The sequence below is a fragment of the Dasypus novemcinctus genome, chromosome 21 (genome assembly GCF_030445035.2).
Source record: "Dasypus novemcinctus isolate mDasNov1 chromosome 21, mDasNov1.1.hap2, whole genome shotgun sequence".
NCBI lineage: Eukaryota > Metazoa > Chordata > Mammalia > Cingulata > Dasypodidae > Dasypus > Dasypus novemcinctus.
This window is the reverse complement of record NC_080693.1, coordinates 82,916,866-82,936,931: the sequence shown is the minus strand read 5'-3', so window position 1 is coordinate 82,936,931 and position 20,066 is coordinate 82,916,866. Positions and strand designations below refer to the sequence as shown.

Genomic DNA, 20,066 nt, shown 5'->3' with positions numbered 1-20,066 from the left:
CTTCTAGTAATATACATGACCTTAGACTTTCCCCTTGCAACATTGTCATACCCATATAATAGCTCTGTTAGTTACAAGCACCACGGTATGCTTTAACCATTTCTGTTCATTTCCAAAGACTTACAACCTTTTTACCAATTCCGTGCAGATTAACCCTCAGTTTTCCATTCTCTACCCTACTTCTGTTTTCTGGGGACTATTATTATTATTATTATTATTATTATTATTATTATTTTGGTTTTTATAAAGGGTATTTATTTGGGATAGGAGCTTACAGATACCAGGCCATAAAGCATAAGTTACTTCCCTCACCAAAGTGTATTTGGAGCAAGATGACTGCCAACATCTGCGAGGGCTCAGGCTTACTGGGTTCCTATGTTCCTGGGGCTGGCTTTTCTCTGGGTTCAAGGTTCCTTCGTTCCTGGGCTCTTTCCTCTGTGTGCTGGCTTCCCAGAGCTCTAGTTTAAGTCTTCATCAAATTCCAACACCAAAACTCCAACATCAGAAAAACCCTCTATTATTATTAACTCCATGAGTTTATATGATATATTTAGTTCATAATAGTGTGATCATACAGTATTTGTCCTTTTGTGTCTGGTTTGCTTCACTCAGTATAATGTTCTCCATGTTGTCATATGCTTCATTTCTTCTTACCACTGCATAATATTCCATCTTGTGTATATAACGAAATTTGTTTATCCATTCATTGGTTGATGGACACCTAGGTTGCTTCCAGCTTTTGGCAATCATGAATAAAGCCTCTACGAACATCGGTGTGCAGGTGTCTGTTCGTGTTGCTGCTCTCAGTTTCTTCTGGGTATATACACCCAGTAGTGGTGTTGCAGGGTCACTGGCAAGTCTGTATTCAACTTCCTTAGGAACTGCCAAACAGTCCTCCACAGGGGCTGTACCATTCTACATTCCCTCCAACAGTGAATAAGTGTTCCTATCTCTCCACATCTCTCCAACATTTACAGTTTCTCATAGTCCTTTTTATTTCTGTAAGGTCCATAATAATGTCCACACTTTTATTCTGATTTTAGTTATTTGTGTCCTCTCTCTTTTTCTTTGTCAATCTGGCTAAAGGTTTGTCAGTTTTTTTTCAATCTTCTCCATCCAAATTTTGTTTTTTTTTATTCTCTCTATTGTTTTTCTCTTCCATCATTTATCTCTGTGATTTCCTTCTTTCTACTAACTTTGCATTTAGTTTGTTCTTCTTATTCTAGTTTCTTTAGGTGTGAAGTTAGGTTATTGACTAGTCATCTTCATTCTAATTTTCTTTTTTAGGAGGTACCAGGGATTGAACCTGGGACCTCATATGTGGGAAGCAGGCATTCAACCACTGAGCTATACCCCCCCACCCCCAGTTGTCTGCTCTCTGTGTCTGTTCGCTGTGCGCTCCTCCATGACCGCTTCTATCCCTATCAGTGGCACCGGGAATCTGTTTCTTTTTGTTGCATCATCTTGCTGTGTCAGCTCTCCGTGTGTGCTGCGTCATTCCTGGGCCGGCTGCACTTTCTTTCACTCTGGACGGCTCTCCTTATGGGGCGCACTCCTTGCGCATGGGGCTCCCCTATGCGGGGACACCCCTGCGTGGCACAGCAGTCCTTGCGCACATCAGCTGAGCATGGGCCAGCTCCACACCGATCAAGGAGGCCCGGGGTTTGAACCGCAAACCTCCCATGTGGTAGGCAGACGCCCTAACCACTGGGCCAAGGCCACCTCCCCCTATTCCTTTTTAATTCTGGCGTTTAGAGCTATAAATTTCCTTCTGATCATTGCCTTGGCTGCACCCCATAAGTCTTAATATGTTTTGTTTTTATTCATCTTTAGATATTATATTTCCTAATTTCCCTTGTGTTTTCTTCTTTGGCCAGTTGGTGGTTTGAAAGAATGTTGTTTAATTTCCACATATTTATACATGTTCCAGTTTTTGTTTCATTATTGGTTTCTAGCTTTATTCTGTTGTGTTTGATAGGATGCTTTATATGATTTCAGGATTTTAAAATGTATTAAAATTTGATTTGTGGCCTGAAATATGGTGTACCCTGGAAAATGTTCCATGTGCGCTTGAGAAAAACGTATATTTTGCTATTGTTGAATAGAGTGTGTGTGTCCATCAGGTTTAATTGGTTATTACTGCTGTTCAAGTCCTCTGTTTCCTTACTGAGCTTCTGTTTAGGTGTCCTGCCATTTATTGAAAATATTGAAATATCCAACTATTACTATAGAACTATCTATTTCTCCCCTTAATTCTGTCCATTTTTGTTTCATATATTTTGGGGCTCTATTACAAGCTGTGTATGTATTTATAATATTTATATCTTCTTGCTGAATTGAATCTTTTATCAATGTATAATAATATTCTTTGCCTCTTGTAATCTTTGTTGCCTTAAAGCATGTTTTGTCTGACAATAATATAGCCACTCCAGCTCTCTCTATTACGGTTGGCACGGAATATCTTTTTATATTCTAACTTTAACCTCTTTGTGTCTTTGTACCTAACATGAGTCTTTTATAGACCATCTTGATGGATCATGCTTTTCATTCAGTCTGCCAATCTCTGCCTTTTAATAAAGGAGTTTAATCTACATTGATATGTAAGGTAAAAACTGAGAAGGAATGGTTTACTTCTGCTATATTAGCTATTTGTTTTCTATATGCCTTGTGTATTTTTTGTTCTTCAGTTACTCTATTATTACCTTTTTTTATACTATTTTTATTCTTTTCTCTATATTTTTATTTTAAGATTTTATTTATTTATTTACCCTTCCCCCCTTGTTTGCGGTCACTATCTGCTCTCTCTGTCCACTTGCTGTGTGCTCTGTGTGTGCTCATCTTCTCTTTAGGAGGCGCTGGGAATTGAACCTGGAGCCTCCCATGTAGAAGAGAGGCTCTCATCACTTGAGCCATCTCAGCATCCTGGTTGGTTGTATCTCTGATTGTCTTCCTTCTTAGTGTCTCTTTTGTTGCATCATCTTATTGTGTCAGCTTGTAGCACCTGCCCGCCTTGCCAGCTTGCCTTCTCCAGGAGGCACTGGAAACCGAACCTGGGACCTTCCATGTGGTAGGCGGAAGCCCAATCTCTTGAGCCACATACTCTTCCCTCTATATTCTTAAAGTTATTTTCTTAGAAGTTACCTTTGTAACTACCATTAACATCTTAAACTAATAACCTAGTTGGACTAGTACTCACCTAGTTTCAGTAGTGTGCAAACTCTACTTCTGTATATCTCCATTCTTCCCACTTTACATTGCTGTTTCCTCATATTACATCTCTATATATTGTATGCTTATTAACATAGATTTAAAATGTTATTTTACACATTTTCCTATTACATAGTTGGGGAGAAGTAGTTATAAACCGTAAGTACAGTAATATAGGATTTTATATTTCCTATGTAGTTACCTTTACCAGTGTTCTTTATTTCTTCTTAAAAATGGCTTTGAGTTACTGTCTAGTATCCTTTTATTTCAGCCTGAAGGACTGCCTTCGACAGTTCTTGTGGGGCAGGTCTTTTTGGAATAAACTCTTGCCAGCTTCCATTCATCTGTGAATTTCTTAATTTCTCCATCTCTGAAGGATAATTTTGCTGGATATAGACTTCTTTGTTGACGGTTTTTTTCTTTAAGGACTTTAAATATGTCGTTCCACTGTCCCCCGGCCTCCATGGTTTCTGATGAGAAATCCATTGTTAACCTTAATGGGGTGCTTCGTATGTGGAAGCCACTTCTCTCTTGTTGCTTTCAAAATTCTCTCTGTCTTTGGATTTTGACAGTTTTGTATAATGTGTCTTAGAGGCTGTCCTGCTTAGAGTTCGTTGTGCCTCCTGGGTGTGTGTATCATGTCTTTCCTCAGGTTTGAGACGTTTTGGGCCACGCTTTCCCCCCCCCCCCTTCGTCCTTCTAGGACTGCAGTGATACGTGTGTGGCACACCTGGCGGTACCCCTGGTCCCACAGGTTCTGTCCACTTTTGTTTTTTCTGCTCCTCACACTGGATACTTACAGTCGTTCTGTCTTCAAGATTGCTGATCCCTTCTCCTGCCTTTATACGTCTGCTGTTGAATCCATCTAGTGAGTTTTTAATTTTAGATGGTATTTTACAGCCCCAAGATTGCTGTTTGGTTCTTTCTTTCTTTTTTTTTTAGTACTGTTTATTTTGTTCTGACAATATTTTCTTTTACTTCTTCGTATTTGGATTCCTTTAGCTCACTGATGTTATTTAAAACAGATAATTTAAAGTCTTTGACTAGTAGTTCCTATGTATGAGCTTCCTCAGGGATGATTTCTGACAAATTCTTTCTTTCTGTGACTGAGTAATATTTACCTGTTTCTTTGTGTGTTTTGTAAATTATTTTGCTGAGAACTGGATATTCTGAGAATTATCTTGTTATAACTTTGGAAATCTAGTTTTCCCTCTCCTCTGGGATTGCAGGTGTTTTAGTTTCCTGATCTGCTCAAGCCAATACTAGGAAATGGGCAGGTTGAACAGCGGGAGCTGGCTCTCGGTTCTGAGGCTGGGCCTGTGTCTACATCCAAGGCACCATCGAGGTGGTATTTTCTCCCAGAGCCTGGTGTCCGGGGCCAGCTGCTGGCGCTCCGTGGTCCTTCGCTCCTCTGTCACCTGGAAACACACACATCTCGGCCCCTGGCTGCTCGCTGGCTTTCCCCCTCGCTGTCTGAATTTCATTTCTCTTATAAAGGACTCGTAGTAAGACTCAGACCCATCCCGACGGAGGCGGCCACACGTGAGCTGCAGAAGCCTCCGCACAGGTTCCACCACAGCAGTCCCACTGCAGGAGTGGATCAGCTTTAAGAACATGCTTTTCTGGGGTCCATCCAACTTCAACCCTCCTCAGCTAGTTTTGTTGTTGTTGAGGGCTGGAGCTTTTCCACACTATATTTGCTCCATCCAGGGCCTGGAAAGAGAAAAGAAGGGGGTGGGGGGTAAGTACTGCCTCTTTGAGACTCCTCTGCACTCTTGCCTGATTTGCTTTTGAACAATGGGTGCCCCTAAATCTTGGGGAAGTAGCTGATTAGAGGAAGAGATTGGTAGTCAGACCACCCACCCTGGATTTTGGAGGACTGGGTCCTCACAGCCCCCTGGCACCAGCAAGCCGGGCTAGGAATCTGGGCTGCAGCCCCCACTGCCGCCTGCCACGGGGGGAGTGGTAGTGGCTGCACAGAGGGTGAAATTCGCTCCTATGAATACAATTTTTGTTTTATTATATTCATTCCAGAGCTACTTGGAGTAATAATATGGCTGTTTTCGTTGTACAGCAGGCAGAGTTGGAAGTGTTTGACCTGGGGCCGGCTAGAAGGGTAGCACACTCGTCCTGTAAAGGGCCAGATAGTAAATGTTCCGGCTTCGCTAGCCACAGGTTCTCCGTAGCAGCCCCTCAGCACTATGCTTGTAGTGTGAAAGCAGCCGCGGTATCTGGATCCAGTCAGACATTTACGGAATCCTGCTGAGGAACAGAATTTTACCCACAAACTGCAGTTTGCTGACTTTGAAAGGTCTAGGGAGTGGTCTAGAGCCCCGATTCTCGGCTGGGTGGGGCCAGGATACCGAGCAGGAGCTGTATTAGAACATCTGAGAGGGCTCTGTCCAGCTAGACATGCCGTGGAAATTTGGGTGTCGCACAGCTGGCTCTCTGTTCCCACTTGAGTCCCTGCATGCAGTGAGAGGTCTTGCAGTGGCAGAGCTGGTTAAGTGACCAGCATGGAAGCAGGAATAACTTTACACCCACCGTACTAGACTAGAGACGATCTTTGTGAGCGTGTAGTGAGGATTTGGATCCACCCAAGTTGATCCTGGGGGCCCTGGACCCAAACCGGCCTCCCTCAGGGTGTGTGGAGTGTCGGGTGGCAGCCTCCTGGGGCTGCCCTGGCCGAGGCCAGAACCACTAACTTGCCCCACAGAGTCTAGGAAACGCACGCCCCCACGAGTGAAAAGGCTGCCCCCTCTTGGCCACCTGACAAGTGCTAGTGCTGTAAAATCGTGCCCCATTTAACCTTGATTGTGTGTCTGTATGAACCTCCATTTCTCTGCCCTTCTCCCCTGCTTAGCCTGTCATCTGAGGGAGGAAGAAAATTGTTTGTTTGGAACTAATTTGTTTGCATATACCTAGGAGAGCTAGCTAAACTCGTTTTCTTCTTTTCTTGGGAAAAACTGAACGAGTTGTACTTAGTTATAGCTTAGTAAATTTTCTGCCCTTCTTAGATGTTATTCTGAGGAGTAGTTTTTAGTTTGCTAAAGGCTGCTGGGAGTAATGTACTGAAATATGTTGGGTTTTATGATGGGAATTTATTAGGTTGAAACCTGACGGCTCTGAGGCTGTGGCAGTGTCCAGACCGTGGCATGGTCAAGGGCCGCCGTCTCCCCAAGTTACCCCTGTGGGCTGTCAGGCACGGGGCAGAGCACAGCGCCGTCCGCTGTACTCTCCTCCCTCCTCCCGGCCTGCAGCTTTTCTCTTTCCTGGGCCTGTCAACTTGGCGGCTCTCTGCGGGTTTCTCCTCTCTGTACAGGATTCTGACCCACCCTGGGTCGCGCCCTACTAAATGATCTAATGAAAAGGCAGGCCCCTCACTGGATCTAGTCAAAAGGCCCCACCAACAGAAGGTTTGGATTAGCTCTAAGGACAGGATCTTCTGGGGTCCGCCCAGCTTCAAAATGTCCCAAGTAGAACAGGATAGAGGGAAACAGATGTGGCTAAGCAATTGGTCTCCTGCCTACCACATGGGAGGTCTGTGGTTCGGTTCCTGGTACCTCCTAAAGAAGACAGCAAGCTGGTGTGACAGGCAGGTGTGGCAAGCTGACACCAAGATGACACAACAAGATTCACAAGAAGAAAAAACATAGTGAGAGACACCACAAAGCAGAGGTTCCCAGTGCCTCTGGTGCGGTGAACTGATGCGACAAGATGATGCAACAAGAGACACGGGGAGGGAAGAGGACTTGGCCCAGTGGTTAGGGCGTCTGTCTACCACATGGGAGTTCCATGGTTCAAACCCCAGGCCTCCTTGACCCATGTGGAGCTGGCCCATGCGCAGTGCTGATGTGCGCAAGGAGTGCCGTGCCACGCAGGGGTGTCCCCCCATGTAGGGGAGCCCCATGTGCAAGGAGTGCACCCTGTAAGGAGAGCCGCCCAGTGCGAAAGAAAATGCAACCTGTCCAGGAATTGTGCAGCACATACGGAGAGCTGACACCACAAGATGATGCAACAAAAAGAAACACAGATTCCCATGCCGCTGACAACAACACAAGCAGACAAAGAAAAATATGTAGCAGATAGACACAGAGAACAGACAACTTTGGCTGGGGGGGAAGGGGAGAGAAATAAATAAATCTTTAAAAAAAAACATTAAAAAAAAAAAGACACGAGGAAAAACATAATGAGACACAACAAAAGTTGAGAATGGAGGTGGCTTAAGCGATTAGGCATCTCCCTTCCACATTGGAGGTCCTGGGTTCAGTTCCTGGTGTCTCCTAAAGAAATAAGGTGAATAGACACAGCAAGTGCAAACAACGAGGGGGAGAGAGAGATAAATAAATTTTTTTAAAAAGGAAAGTATAGAGGAATAGTATAGTTTATCCTATCCATTTAGGTCAAGTTAGGGATTTTTCATACCTGATCAAGACCCTTCAATCTAGCTGAAATTGCACTTTAAGTTCCCGTTTTGACTTCATTTTCTCAGGCAGCTGTTTACAGGGGATCCTTGAACTTATTTCTGATATTCTTCTCAGAGTTGTCAGATGTTTTTTCCAAAACCTCTAAAGCTTAGGAACATTGTTTTTGCTGCGTGGATGTAGCCAGTGAAGACTGTTGTTCCTCAAGGCAGTAACATTTTCTGACTGAAGCATTGATCCCTGCTTCGACATAGCTAGACCTCACAAAGTTATGCTAAGTGGAAGAAGCCAGACACAAAATGCCACATATCTTGATTGCATTTATGTGCAATACCTGGAAGAGGCCAGTTTATGGAGATGAAGAGCTCAGCGTTGCCTGGGCCTCGGGCGGGAGTGAGGCTTACCTGGAAATGGGTATGAGGGATTTTATTGAAGTGATGAAAATGTTCTAAAACTGGATTATGGTGATGGTCGCACAACTTAGTAAGCTTACTAAAAATTCAAGTGTACACTTAATGGATGTATTATATGATATGTTAATTATGCCTCAATAAAGGTTTTTAAAACTCGAGTTTACACTTAATGGATGTATTATATGATATGTTAATTATGCCTCAATAAAGGTTTTTAAAACTCGAGTTTAGAGGGAAAAAAAGAGTAAAGCACCAATCTGGGCAGAAGGAGCAAGTAAGCCCAGAGGCAGGGTCAGGATTTCAAGTTACCTTTCCTAGTTAAACCAGAATTATGCCTGTTGTTTCCCCGGAGAAGTCGTTGAAGACTCCCCGGAAGTCAGGGGTGCCTGAGGGAGGTCTGAGTCGTTGAATCCTGCAGTGACCTGGAGCATAACGTGCTTTGGTGGTTGCTTTACAGGAAAAACATGCAGAGGAACAAGCAGGTAGCCATGGGCAGGAAGAAATTCAACATGGACCCTAAAAAGGTATGTGGAAAGGAAGGAGCATGGGGGTTTCCCACAGAGCTCAGAGAGACCCCAGGGAGGCTTCCCTGCGCCACCCAGGCTCCGCTGCCGCTTCGTCGGGCAGGTCTCCGGTCCTCTTGTGCGCACGAGCAGGATGTACAGGGCACCTGCCCCGCGCCTCCCGCGTCTTCCTGCCCTTCCCCGTGCTCTCTGCGTGGTCCCGGGGCGAGCATCACTGGCATCTCTGGTTTCTTATTCTAGGGGATTCAGTTCTTAATAGAGAATGACCTACTGAAGAACACCTGTGAAGACATTGCCCAGTTCTTGTATAAAGGTGAAGGGCTCAACAAAACAGCCATTGGTGACTACCTGGGGGAGAGGTGAGGCCTCCAGAGTACATGTCGAGCAGGAAGGTTGTCAGGAATTACATACAGAACCCCACTCGAGATCGCCCCGAGTTCCTGAGGAAGTGTTTGTGCCGAGGCAGCAGTAGCCACAGTGGTGGTGAGGAGCACGTGTCCTGGGGATGTTAGTTAGCGTGCGCCAGGGTGTGCAGAGCTCCACAGGCTCCTCCTCTTCCCTGCGTGTGCACAGCCTTTCTCTGAGAGACTCAGTCAGGGCCAGCCTTCCCCAAGCCCCTCTGACCAGGAGACTGGGACGCACAGGCGGGCCGGGCTGGGACGGGCCTTGGACTCTCGTCGTCAGTGTCTGACCTCTGTTTTCCCCTGTCCTTCGACTCCTTTGGTAGAGACGAGTTTAACATCCAGGTTCTTCATGCGTTTGTGGAGCTGCATGAGTTCACTGACCTGAACCTCGTCCAGGCGTTACGGTGAGTGCCTCTGGGTGGACGCTCGGGAAGGTGGGAAGGGCAGGCTCGGGTCGTTCACGTGCTTCCTGGAATTGTCTCTCGTCTGCCAAGTTTGGCATTTTATTGAATTGGTAGCTTTGGGAACTAGTTTTAATATCTTGAAGTGTCTTGAAGGAAGCACTCTGTTGGGCTATGATTGAAAACGATTGTGTTGCCGGATTTTCTCTAGGTTCTTGGCTATGTTACAAAAAGAATTCTGACTACACGCCAGTTCAGTTAGGCCAGGAGTTTATTAGGAAAATGAGAGAAGAAAAATGGGAGAAAATAACAGATTGTGGGTATTAAGAAAATGAAAGAGGGGAAATGGGAGAAAATACCAGATTATGGGTCCCAGGTAGAGAGAGGAAAAAGTCTAAAAAGAGGTAAAACGGCTAATTTACAGACTTCAAGTCCCCGTTACAGATTACAAGTCCCCTTGACTACTTGCAGGCTAATCTGGGCAGGGAGAGAAAGGGCCAAACAGCCAGTTTGGCTTACACGCTTGCTTTTTAAACCATTAATAATTCCATCCCTTTGCTAATGTTGGGAGGAGGAATCCCAGTTGTTTGCTCTTTTGATTGGTTACCCCACCCATCAATCCCCGGGGAGGGCCCAATGATAATGCCCCTTGAGAATGTCTCAAGCTTTTCCTTGGTCCTGGATGAAACCCCGTTCTGAATGGGGAATTCTCACAAGTTTCTTCCAGGAGCCGTCTTGTGGGGTATCCAAGGCCATGTGTTTCCTGCCAGGTCAAAGATCCATCTCTTTTTTCCCTAATCTTGCCTGCCTCAATTGGATGGTTAGAGGAATTAAGAAATGATATAATCTGGAATCAAATTCTGTAAAAGTCTTCCTCAGCTTTTACATTTGAAGCTTTGGAAATTGATGACTGCTTACATGTTGAAGTCTTTTCAAATTTCCAGTTTTTAAAACCCTTTGATTTCCTGACCTAGAATAGGAAATAGAGAGTTGTACATTTCAAAGAGAAAAGTAAACTTTAATTTTTTAATCAAATCTGTTACCTTGTGCCTTATGAGAAATGTTAAAGCCATTGTGTATTTTTGCTACAATAGGGTAAATAATAGCATTGTCTTTATGCATTATTGTTTAGATGATAGTAATCCAGAATTAAAGTTGATGGTCGTGAGTCAGAGACTTTCTCTTATTGAAAGGGATCAGTTGTGAATACACTGACAAGAAGACGTTCTCTTTTTGCCACCCATCTTGTGTTCTTGGAGTCTGCTTTAAATGAGCATTATCATATTTCATTCTTTTGTAATAGTCTGAGAAGAACCGTTCTTTGCATAAGAAAATCTTAAGAGTTTTTTTTTTCTGTGTATTTTATTTGTGAATAAAGGAACAGTGATATAGAACAATGAGTTTGCATCTGTTCAGAGTTACTGTAACAGAAGTTCTAAGGTTTGTAACTTCGGGTATAATGGAAGCAGGTCTCCTTTCTACCCTTTGATATTAAAAATGATTGGACATTTAATAATTCACAGAGAAATAAAGGATCTCCCCACATTCTGTAACACACCCTGACTTTACTCCACAGGCAGTTCCTGTGGAGCTTCCGATTACCTGGAGAGGCGCAGAAGATCGACCGGATGATGGAGGCGTTCGCCCAGCGCTACTGCCAGTGCAATAGCGGGGTGTTCCAGTCCACAGGTGCGCGAGGGCCGCCGCCCCGTCCCTGATCGGCAGGGGCCCCAGGGTCTTCTCTTGGCATTAGATGATTTCTGAAACAAGAGGGTTTAGATTTATGCCTAAGAACATTTACTAAATTATATTTATGATAGTAAAAAGTTGTAAGTAAAAGTCCAACAGTAAAGGAGTAGGAATAAAAATTGTGGTGCCTCTATATTGCTAAAGATGAAGCTACTAAAAATCATGTTTTTAAAGGAATTTTTTGAGCTATTCTTTTTTCTTTTTATAGTTAGAGAAGTTGTAGGTTTACAGAAAAATCATGCGTAAAATAGAGTCCCTATATCCCATCCTATTATATTATTAACACTTTGTTTTATTTAGTATGGGACATTTGTTAGAATTTATGAAAGAACATTTTTATAGTTGTGCTGTTAACTATAGTTCATTATTTACAATAGCTTAGATTGTGTTGTATAGTCCTATTTTTTTTTTTAAGTTTTTATTCTAGTAAATGTATACAGCCTAACATTCCCCTTTTAACCACATTCAAAACATAGTTCAGTGCCGTTAATTAATTCACAATGTTGTGTTCCCATACCACATCCATCACCAAAGCTTCAAAAGGAATTTTTAATGACATGGGGAAATGCTAATAAGATTAGTGTAAAAAGCAGGATCCAACACTATATACCTGTTTTGATTCAGCCTCGTTCCAGCATGTGTCTGTGAGATACATTTGGGATGTGTTACATGTAGGCACATTTTTCTAGAGGAAATAAAGCTACAGAAGTTTTTCCCGGGTGGTGGGATTATGGGTAATTTGCATTTTCTTTTTACACGGTTTGTTGTTTTTCATATTTTCTGCAGTGCGCACGTCTCCTTTTACACCCTGAGAAAAGCCAGCATCTTTAAGTAAGCGGAAGGGTCTTGGGTGTCTGCCCCTCTGAGCCTGAGGGCTGAGCAGGTGGACAGTGGCGCTCACTGAGCTGTCAGAGCGCCTTCAGCTCTTCCCACACAGTGCCTTTTTCAGCAAATTAGTTTAGAACAAATCTTCGGTGTCATTTTTTTTTTTCTGTGCTTGCCAGAATTATACATGAACACATTTTTGTTATTAAAATAATAAAAAGTGAAGTTCCTCACACCTTGTGTCCGCCAGTTCGACTGTCCTTCCCCCGCACACACAGGGTCAAGGACCTGGCCTCCCTCTGGAGGCCCCCGAGCCTTGCCTCCGCAGGCCCACACTCATACACGGGCCCTCCTGACGCGCGTGCTCTGCGCTGTTTCACTCCTTGCTTCCGCAGGAGCAGATCATCTCAGGGCAGGCCCGGATTGTTCCGTGTCAAGGCGTGTGGATTTGCCCCTTCTGAGAACGTGGCTTTTCTCGGGACTTCGCCTGGCGTTTCTTGCTCCCTGGGCTGGATTGTTTCTGATCACCTCCGTTTGCTTCCCTCTCGTCTTCAGACACTTGTTACGTCCTCTCCTTTGCCATCATCATGTTGAACACCAGCCTGCATAACCCCAATGTCAAGGACAAGCCCACCGTGGAGCGGTTCATCGCCATGAATCGAGGCATCAACGACGGGGGGGACCTGCCCGAGGAGCTGCTCCGGGTGAGCCAGGGCGGTGCTGGCGTGTGCTGCCGGCCGCCACCCAGTCACCCCCGAGTTTCCTGGAGCAGGACCGTGTTCTAGGAGGGGAGGGAGATGTAGGCTGTTCACCCGTTTAATCACGTGCATTTCATTAAGAGATCAATATTGAGGCCCAGATAAGGAAACCGGAAGGGGAAAGTGGTTTATAAACCTGAAACCGAAAGCTTGAAGAGAAGTCAGGCTGCTGCTTTTCTTTCTTATGTATCCATTAGGCAGCTCAGTTATCTTGTCACTAGACTGTGGGCTGCCTGAAAGCAGAAATTGTCGTGCTCTTCTGTTGTCAGCGTCTCACAGGGCGGATGGCGTACTTGGGCACACTCGTGCCTGTGGAATGAATGCACGGGCGGGGGGGGACAGTGTCTGCAGGATTGGAGACATGCAGTGCCGTCTCTTATCCCAGAATCTGTACGAGAGCATCAAGAACGAGCCCTTCAAAATCCCCGAAGACGACGGCAACGACCTCACCCACACCTTCTTCAACCCCGACCGCGAGGGCTGGCTGCTGAAGCTCGGTAAGGGGCTCCCCGTGGCGGGGCGAGGGCAGGCTGGGGTGTGCACACACATCCTCGTGCCCAGGGCGTGGGGGCCGCGGGGCTGCTCGGGGACCGCCGTGTGCGTTCTGGTAGCAGTGACCCACCTCCAGAGAGGAAATGACTTGTAGAGACGGTGCCCCCACTGCCACCCCATGGCACGGCGGCCGGAGCATTGCCCACGGGTGCACCCCGGCCTTCCTGGGCCCGGTTCTGTCGCCGGGCGGTTGCTGTGGGACCTGGTCCTGCGCGCTCCTCTCCCCGGCAGCTGCTGGGCGGGTGAACGGCTGCGTCCGTCTCTCTCTCCCGTGCCCCGAATTGTCCCTGGCGCTCCCGCCCCCCCACTCCCAGTGCATCATCACCTCCTCCCGCATCCGGCCCCACAGGCAGTGTGCATGGCAACCTGGAGCCCTGGCTGCAGCTCGTCCACACGCTCTTCCTCATTCTCGGCAGCAGTTTGCTCCCCTCCTTCCTAAGCTGAATCAGCCACATTAATGATTCTGTTCATTCCAAAAAATGAAAACCGTGTTCCTCTTCCCTTTGCCAGAAGTGAGCTTGTGCTACCGAGCCTGATGGTCAGGCCTCGTCGTGAAGGTGCTAGGGTGACCAGCAAGGAAAAAAGCTTAGTAGGCTCTCCATGCACATTCATGTCTGGAGATGATTATTCTGAGATGAATCCTCTCAGACTGTAGAGCGCGCCCTCAGCTCTCTGGGCACAAGTGAAGGCATTCTTCTGGCCCCTGAGAAAGTTCCTTCCTCTGAGTTGAGTGGACTCCCCACTTTATCGGGGGTGCTCACTTAGAGCCCCCCCCCCCCCCGCCAGATGACTTACTTGCCCCAGGGAGGTGGAAAGCTACTACTCCTTGCCTCTGCGGACCCCTGGGAAGCCCTGAAGTGGGTCTCTGATTACTGACCCGGCGCAGAGAGCAGTCGGGTTTATATTTTCTTTTAAAAGCATATCCCGAGTCTTTTGTTTATACCAGGTAACTTAATTTATAAATTCTCCTTGAAGCATCACTTCAGTGATCAGAGTTTCAAATCTTCTCTCAAACTGGCCAACGCTTCACACATATTGAATCAGTGGAACCTTTGAAGTTACGGCTCTAAAATTACTAAAATTACCCATCGGCAACCAGTCTGCTCCACGTCCTTATTGTCAAGTAGATAGAGTAAAAAGGAAACCTGCTGGGAATTTAAAATGTACATTCAGGTTTGGGTTTACGTTCCCTCCAGTGGGATTTGTTTAAATGCTACTGCTAAGTGTTAGCTTTGGCAGCCCAGATACTAAAATTAGAGCAGTGCAAAGACTAGCTTGGTTCCTGCACCAGATGATATGTAAATTCGTGAGAATTTTTAAAAAGAAAAAAATTAAATATGGGACTCTTAGGTCATGATATTACTTTATCTAAACCTCCACCAAACCCTTCTAAGTTCTTGATACTGTTGTTTTCCTCAGAACATTTAGAGTCAGCTCTTTTGTGTTTTTGTGCTGCAGAAGGCAGGATGACCTTCTGTAGTTGTGTGTATTTATCTGTGTATGCACATATCCATAAGAACTTGTATTCTTTGTATACACATTTGTACGTATATATTCATGGGTATGTGTGTGTGCATTCTTATACACACTGAAAAGTGAGCCATCTTAAAAGGCATGTAATATCCCCTGATGTAATCTTCACTCTGGTTTGGATTCTAGCTGTAGTAATAGACATTAGCGTTGTAAGAACTGAGTTATGGCACCTTTGGGGCGAGGTTTCAGTAGTGCCACAGTTCTGGCCCTTACCCAGTGGGGCGTGGCCGTGGCTGCCCCTGACCCCAGGGCTGGTGGCCGCCCAACCCCACTAGCGCCTCCTGCCAGCCTGTTGTCCAGGCAGACATGAATGTGACTGATGCATTGCACTGTGAGATTAAGGGGCCTGGTTTAATTTCTTTGTTTTAATTTTCTTTTCTCCCTCATTTGTATGTTTCCATGATTTTGGCTCTCCTTTTCCTTGCCCCAAACTCCAGGAGGTATGTAATCCCCTCGACCTGCTCGCTCGCTCTGCCCAGGCCACTGCAATTGCTGCAGCGTTTTCTTACTTTGTTATTTTTTGATCATTTTGTTCTTTAATTGCTGGTGGTAGTGTCACTGCTGCTTCTAACTTACTGCACAGTCCCTAGGGAACTGGTCAGGACCCGGGCTTTGGAGCACCCTCTGTGTCTTATCTTTGAGGACCAGCGCATAGTACATCGGACAGCCCGGAACCAATACGTAGGGCAGTTCAGCTCCACCGAATGTGCAAGTGTGAGGAAATGCAGTAAGAATGGGTGTGCAAAAAGCAGAGGACGTATTCACTGAGTTTTTCTTGAATTATTGGCCAGCATTTGCTACACTTATTGAATTCACATTGCTCTCTGTGAAACTGACCTGATTTGAAGTAATTTCTAAGTGGGGAAGAGGAGGAATTTTTTGATTTCCCAAAGCCATGTGCTTTTGACATACCACAATCCAAAGGCAAATTAGCAAAAGAATTAAACTGGATATCATATATGATACTTCATGTGAAATTAAGAATTGATGTTTTTTAAACTCAAAATGATACCAAGTTTGGCATCAAACTTTAGAAAAGTTTTCTAAAAAGAATTTTAAAAGCCCCTCAAAACCCTACCTAAATTCCATATATTTAACTTCGTAGTTAGTAGGGGGAGGGCATTACAGCCTCAGCTTCGTCTTATAAGTTTTGGTTAGTTTCTGCCTCCTCATTTTCAGCGAGTTGCGTTAAAGCTCCCACTGGCCTCGTAGTTTTGTTGGTAGCTACTGGTTTCCAGCTCAAGAGGTCCTTGGTTTTCTGCTTAAGCCTTGCTGGAGCAAAGTTAAATTTAAAGAGAACAATCCCAGACACTGACATTTATTAAAACGTTTTGTGGGCACGTTGGGTGGTCTGAACTGCAGGGGCAGATGGAATCTGGCCTTTCTGACCGAGGAGGGAAGCGGGGCGCGAGGAGGCGAGGGGTGGAGTCCTGGGAGTTCCACAGGGACTGTCCGAGGCGCACATCGATCTGTCTGCTTGTTCCATGTCTGTTTTCCTTTCAATCGAAACTGCTCCCCAGGGGCCTGCAGTGATGCTTCACGGTAGAGCCTTTGTGACGCAAGATCATCCAGGGGAAACGGCCAAGCTTTCGGGATCAGAGGGACTTTTCCCAGCTTTGCTTGTTCTCCTCACTTTCCCTCCATCATGTTCTTCGGCATCCGACTGCCTTTCCTGCGCTTTCCCATGTCCCCGAGTTTCCTCGGGGCAGTGTCCTTGAAGGAGCGTGTGGGGAGGTGGGCACGCTCGATGTGTGCTGTGTGCTGAGCCCTGCGTGGGGGGCGAGCAGCCCTAGGACTGCAGAGCTGGAGCCTTGGATACTTGGACACGGGGGAGGAGGCTCTTTTTTAAAATAAGAAATCGGCTCCAACTCTCAATATATGCCTTGTCTTCTTTCTCCTCCTTGTTTCTTTGAACTCTGCCTAGCCTTGCCTGTTTCCCACATGTATGCCATATTTTCATCCATTGATGTTTTTTTTCTCAGTTCATGCCACATGACCTTTAGGGACCAGAGTCAAGTGCTCGCAGCAACTCCCAAGTCCCCGGGAGGGAGCGAGTCTTGTTTCGCTTGAGATCGGCACAGGATGGGTGGCGGGTGGCGCGTGCGTGCTTATGGCAGACTCCCTGTTCTGACTGGGGTCTGCGCTGTGATCAATCACTGACCCTCCCCAAGAGGCCAGGCACCCGGCAGAGCCTTCAAGTGGGCCTGAAGGTCAGCTGGAAGCTCCGCTGGACAGCTGCTTCCATTACATTATTTGCATCCCTCCACGTACCATACGCCATGTAGACGGTGTGATGCATGTGTTCCCTGGCAGTGAAATATTTCCTTTAAAACCTCCCTGCTTGTGCTCAGCTATCTGTGACGGAGGCAAGAGAGAACAAGGCATGCCTGGGTCCTGCTGGATTTGCGCCATGTGGTCCTTGCTTTTGATGCAGATGGAAAAGTGTAAGCCAGGAAGGCGAGCCTTAGCAGAAGAGCTTATGCTGTCCAGGACAGCAAGAGGTGTTTAAAACACCATGCGTGTCTTAAGATGAGAAAGCCCCAGAAACTTCTCCCTCGACCTGACGTAAGTTGAGGAGAAGAAATGTGTGGTTCCTGGTCATGTTTTGAGAGCAGGATATGCTTCATTCATTCAGCTAGATCCCAGACAAGTTTTTCCCTTCTTTAGTGTCTATCTCAGCATAACTTCATGACTCCAAGGTTTTTTTAAAATTGAGAAATATGAAAAGGGTGAAGGGTGGCCATCAGCAGCCTCCTAGCAACAAGTACAGAATGGAAAGGCTCCTGAGGGGGAATAAAAAGATACAAGAAGCTTCGCTCTTATCCAGGACCCTCGGAGAAGTCTCTAAACCAGGAAGGTGGGGTAGAGGGGAAACTACGGGAATGTTAGTTCCGTGTTCCAAGAAAACTAGGTCTGCTTGTGAAGGGACTGCAGTGTCCTCCTCCCCGTCCCCTCCTCCTCCTGCCTTCTGCTTAAACACCGCTCCAACACCTCTGGGCCGGCGGCCGGTAGCACGCCCTGGACCAGGGCGCCGGCCCTTCTCGCTCACTCTCTCTCTGTCAGTTTCCACCCCGTCACGAGTCTTTTGCTGGCACCCCCCCCCCCCCCGCCTTCCGCAGTCAGGTTTGTGTTGTTCACTCTGGTCCTGGGTGCCCCCCCAGCCCAGGTGCTCCCCGCTGTCCTGACCATCTCCAGGGGCCGCCTCGCCCGCTCGCTCTGCTTGCACCCACGGACTTTCACTTCGTGAAAGATGCTTCTGTTTGGCGCTGTGTCTTGTTAGCCATGTCAGTTTTGCCGTGGCCCCAGTGTCCTCGTGTCGCCCCACGCCTCCCCTCCGCTCGCCCTCTCTGGAAGAGCGCTTTGTGTGTGACGCAGCCCGTGCCTCACAGGCGTCTCTTGTCGAATGTGCCCCTCTTCTCGCTCTGCAGGTGGCAGGGTGAAGACGTGGAAACGGCGCTGGTTCATTCTGACCGACAACTGCCTTTACTACTTTGAGTACACAACGGTGAGCTCCCGCGGGCCAGGGGTGGGCCAGGCCCCGTTTCTAAACCCTCCTCCCGCGTGGGTGGAGGGGGCGGTGGACAGGCAGCCCCCCTGGCCCTGCTGCATCTTTAGGGGGCGGGAAAGAGTCTGAGCGAAGTTGAAGAATAAGGCACATCTCAAAACTGGGCACTGTGAAGAGGACAGGAGCACCCTGAGAAAGGCACTGTGGCTCAGAGCCCACCCACAGGGCTAGGCAGGGGTGCGCCAGCCAGGAGAAACTGGTGCAGGGAGCATCAGATGCAGCAGTCGAAGCAGCTTTAGGAGCTGGGGCAGAAAGAAGGAACTTAGATCATTGCCATGAAAGAGTTGGTGGCCTTTTTTAAAGGGAGATGAAAATAAAGAAAAATAATGTAATTTGGGGAATTCACATTTTCAAGGGTAACAAATGCTGATGAAATTTGATTCAGAAGAAATAGTCCAGGGGGTAAAATGTATAATGGAGAAAAAGAAAGTGGATTGAAATGGGAAAAGTTCATCTGAGAGTACCTGGAGTTTTAAGAAATCAAAGCTTTCTTAAACTGTGAAAGTTTTGTTGGTTTTTATTCAATGGAAAAAGAATTATGACTGCAAATGCGTGTTACATATAAGTCCTTTTTATTAAAAGCCTGTGAGACCCGAGAGGGTCTACAACTGCAAGCAGGAGAATCGTATCCATCAGGCATGTGGGATCTAAGCCCCTCTCAGTTTAGAGGTGGAGTGGACATCACCATCCCAGGGTCCACAGGATGGAGGAATAAAATATGGGTTAGAGTAGACTTACTGGTATTCTACTATAGAACTATTGTGACTCTAGCAGTGGAGGAAATTGTATCATTGATATGGAGACAGTGGCCACAGGAGTTGCTGAGGGCAGGGAGAGGGAAGAGGTATGATGTGGGGGCATTTTCTGGACTTGGGGTTGTCCTGAATGATGTTGCCTGGACAGATGCAGGACACATAACCCACCAGATGGACTGGGGGAGAGTGTAAACTACAATGTAAACTATAATCCATGCAGTACAGCATTGCTCCAAAATGTATTCACTAAATGCAATGAACGTGCCACAATGGTATGGGAAGAGTGGGAGGGGTGGGATATGGGGGGACCTCTTATATTTTTTAATGTAACATTTTTACGATCTATGTATCTTTGAAAAAAAAGACAAATAAAAATGTGAAAACTTAAAAATGGGAAAAAAACAAAAGCCTATGAGAATAAATACTATAAAATCAGACCTTAAAAAGCCTCCTCTGAGCAAAGCCTCCTCAGCCTGAGCGTGGGCGGCAGCACGCTGGCGCCGCTCTCTCGCGGGGTCCGGGGGGCTCGTTCTGCCGCTCTGGGCCGGTCCATAGACATGGGGGTTGTGCCGCCAGCAGTCCTGGCCTGTCTTGAAAGACATCGAGGCGGCTGAGTCGGGATGCTTTGCTTTTGTCCTCCAACCAGATCTTCACTGATCCGCTAAGAAAACGGAAATGTAGGCATAGCGTCCATAATAAATGTGGAGCAAAATGTACTTGTACAAAGTATTTAAATCCTGCCCGTATTTATGTAAAAATTGGTACGCGCCCTGGCATTGCTGCTCTGAAGACTAAGGCGGGTTCCTGCTCGCACGCTGCACTGCGCGCCCACCTGGGAGCGGCCTTATTCCAGGCCCCCTGCTCACGTCCTCCGCTCTTCCTTAGGACCATCGATTTTGAAGGGAATTCCAGCTGGATTTTGCTTATTATTGAGGCTAAGTTCTGGCCACATAAGT

The 20,066-nt window shown here is 46.5% G+C and overlaps 1 protein-coding gene across 3 annotated transcripts in view; it reads left to right on the top strand.

Moving 5' to 3' along the window:
* CYTH1 (cytohesin 1) overlaps positions 1-20,066 on the top strand; it is a 110,938-nt gene that overhangs the window by 78,961 nt on the left and 11,911 nt on the right. For 2 of the 3 annotated variants that reach the window (XM_071210832.1, XM_004460437.4), the window contains exons 4-10: positions 8,502-8,568; positions 8,809-8,927; positions 9,296-9,376; positions 10,950-11,062; positions 12,503-12,651; positions 13,091-13,202; positions 18,219-18,295. In XM_071210832.1, the coding sequence (XP_071066933.1) occupies positions 8,509-8,568; positions 8,809-8,927; positions 9,296-9,376; positions 10,950-11,062; positions 12,503-12,651; positions 13,091-13,202; positions 18,219-18,295 (711 nt within the window). In that variant the 5' untranslated portion in view covers positions 8,502-8,508. Of the gene's footprint in view, positions 1-8,501; positions 8,569-8,808; positions 8,928-9,295; positions 9,377-10,949; positions 11,063-12,502; positions 12,652-13,090; positions 13,204-18,216; positions 18,296-20,066 lie in introns of all 3 variants that reach the window. The other variant, XM_058284817.2, reaches the window with a different exon arrangement.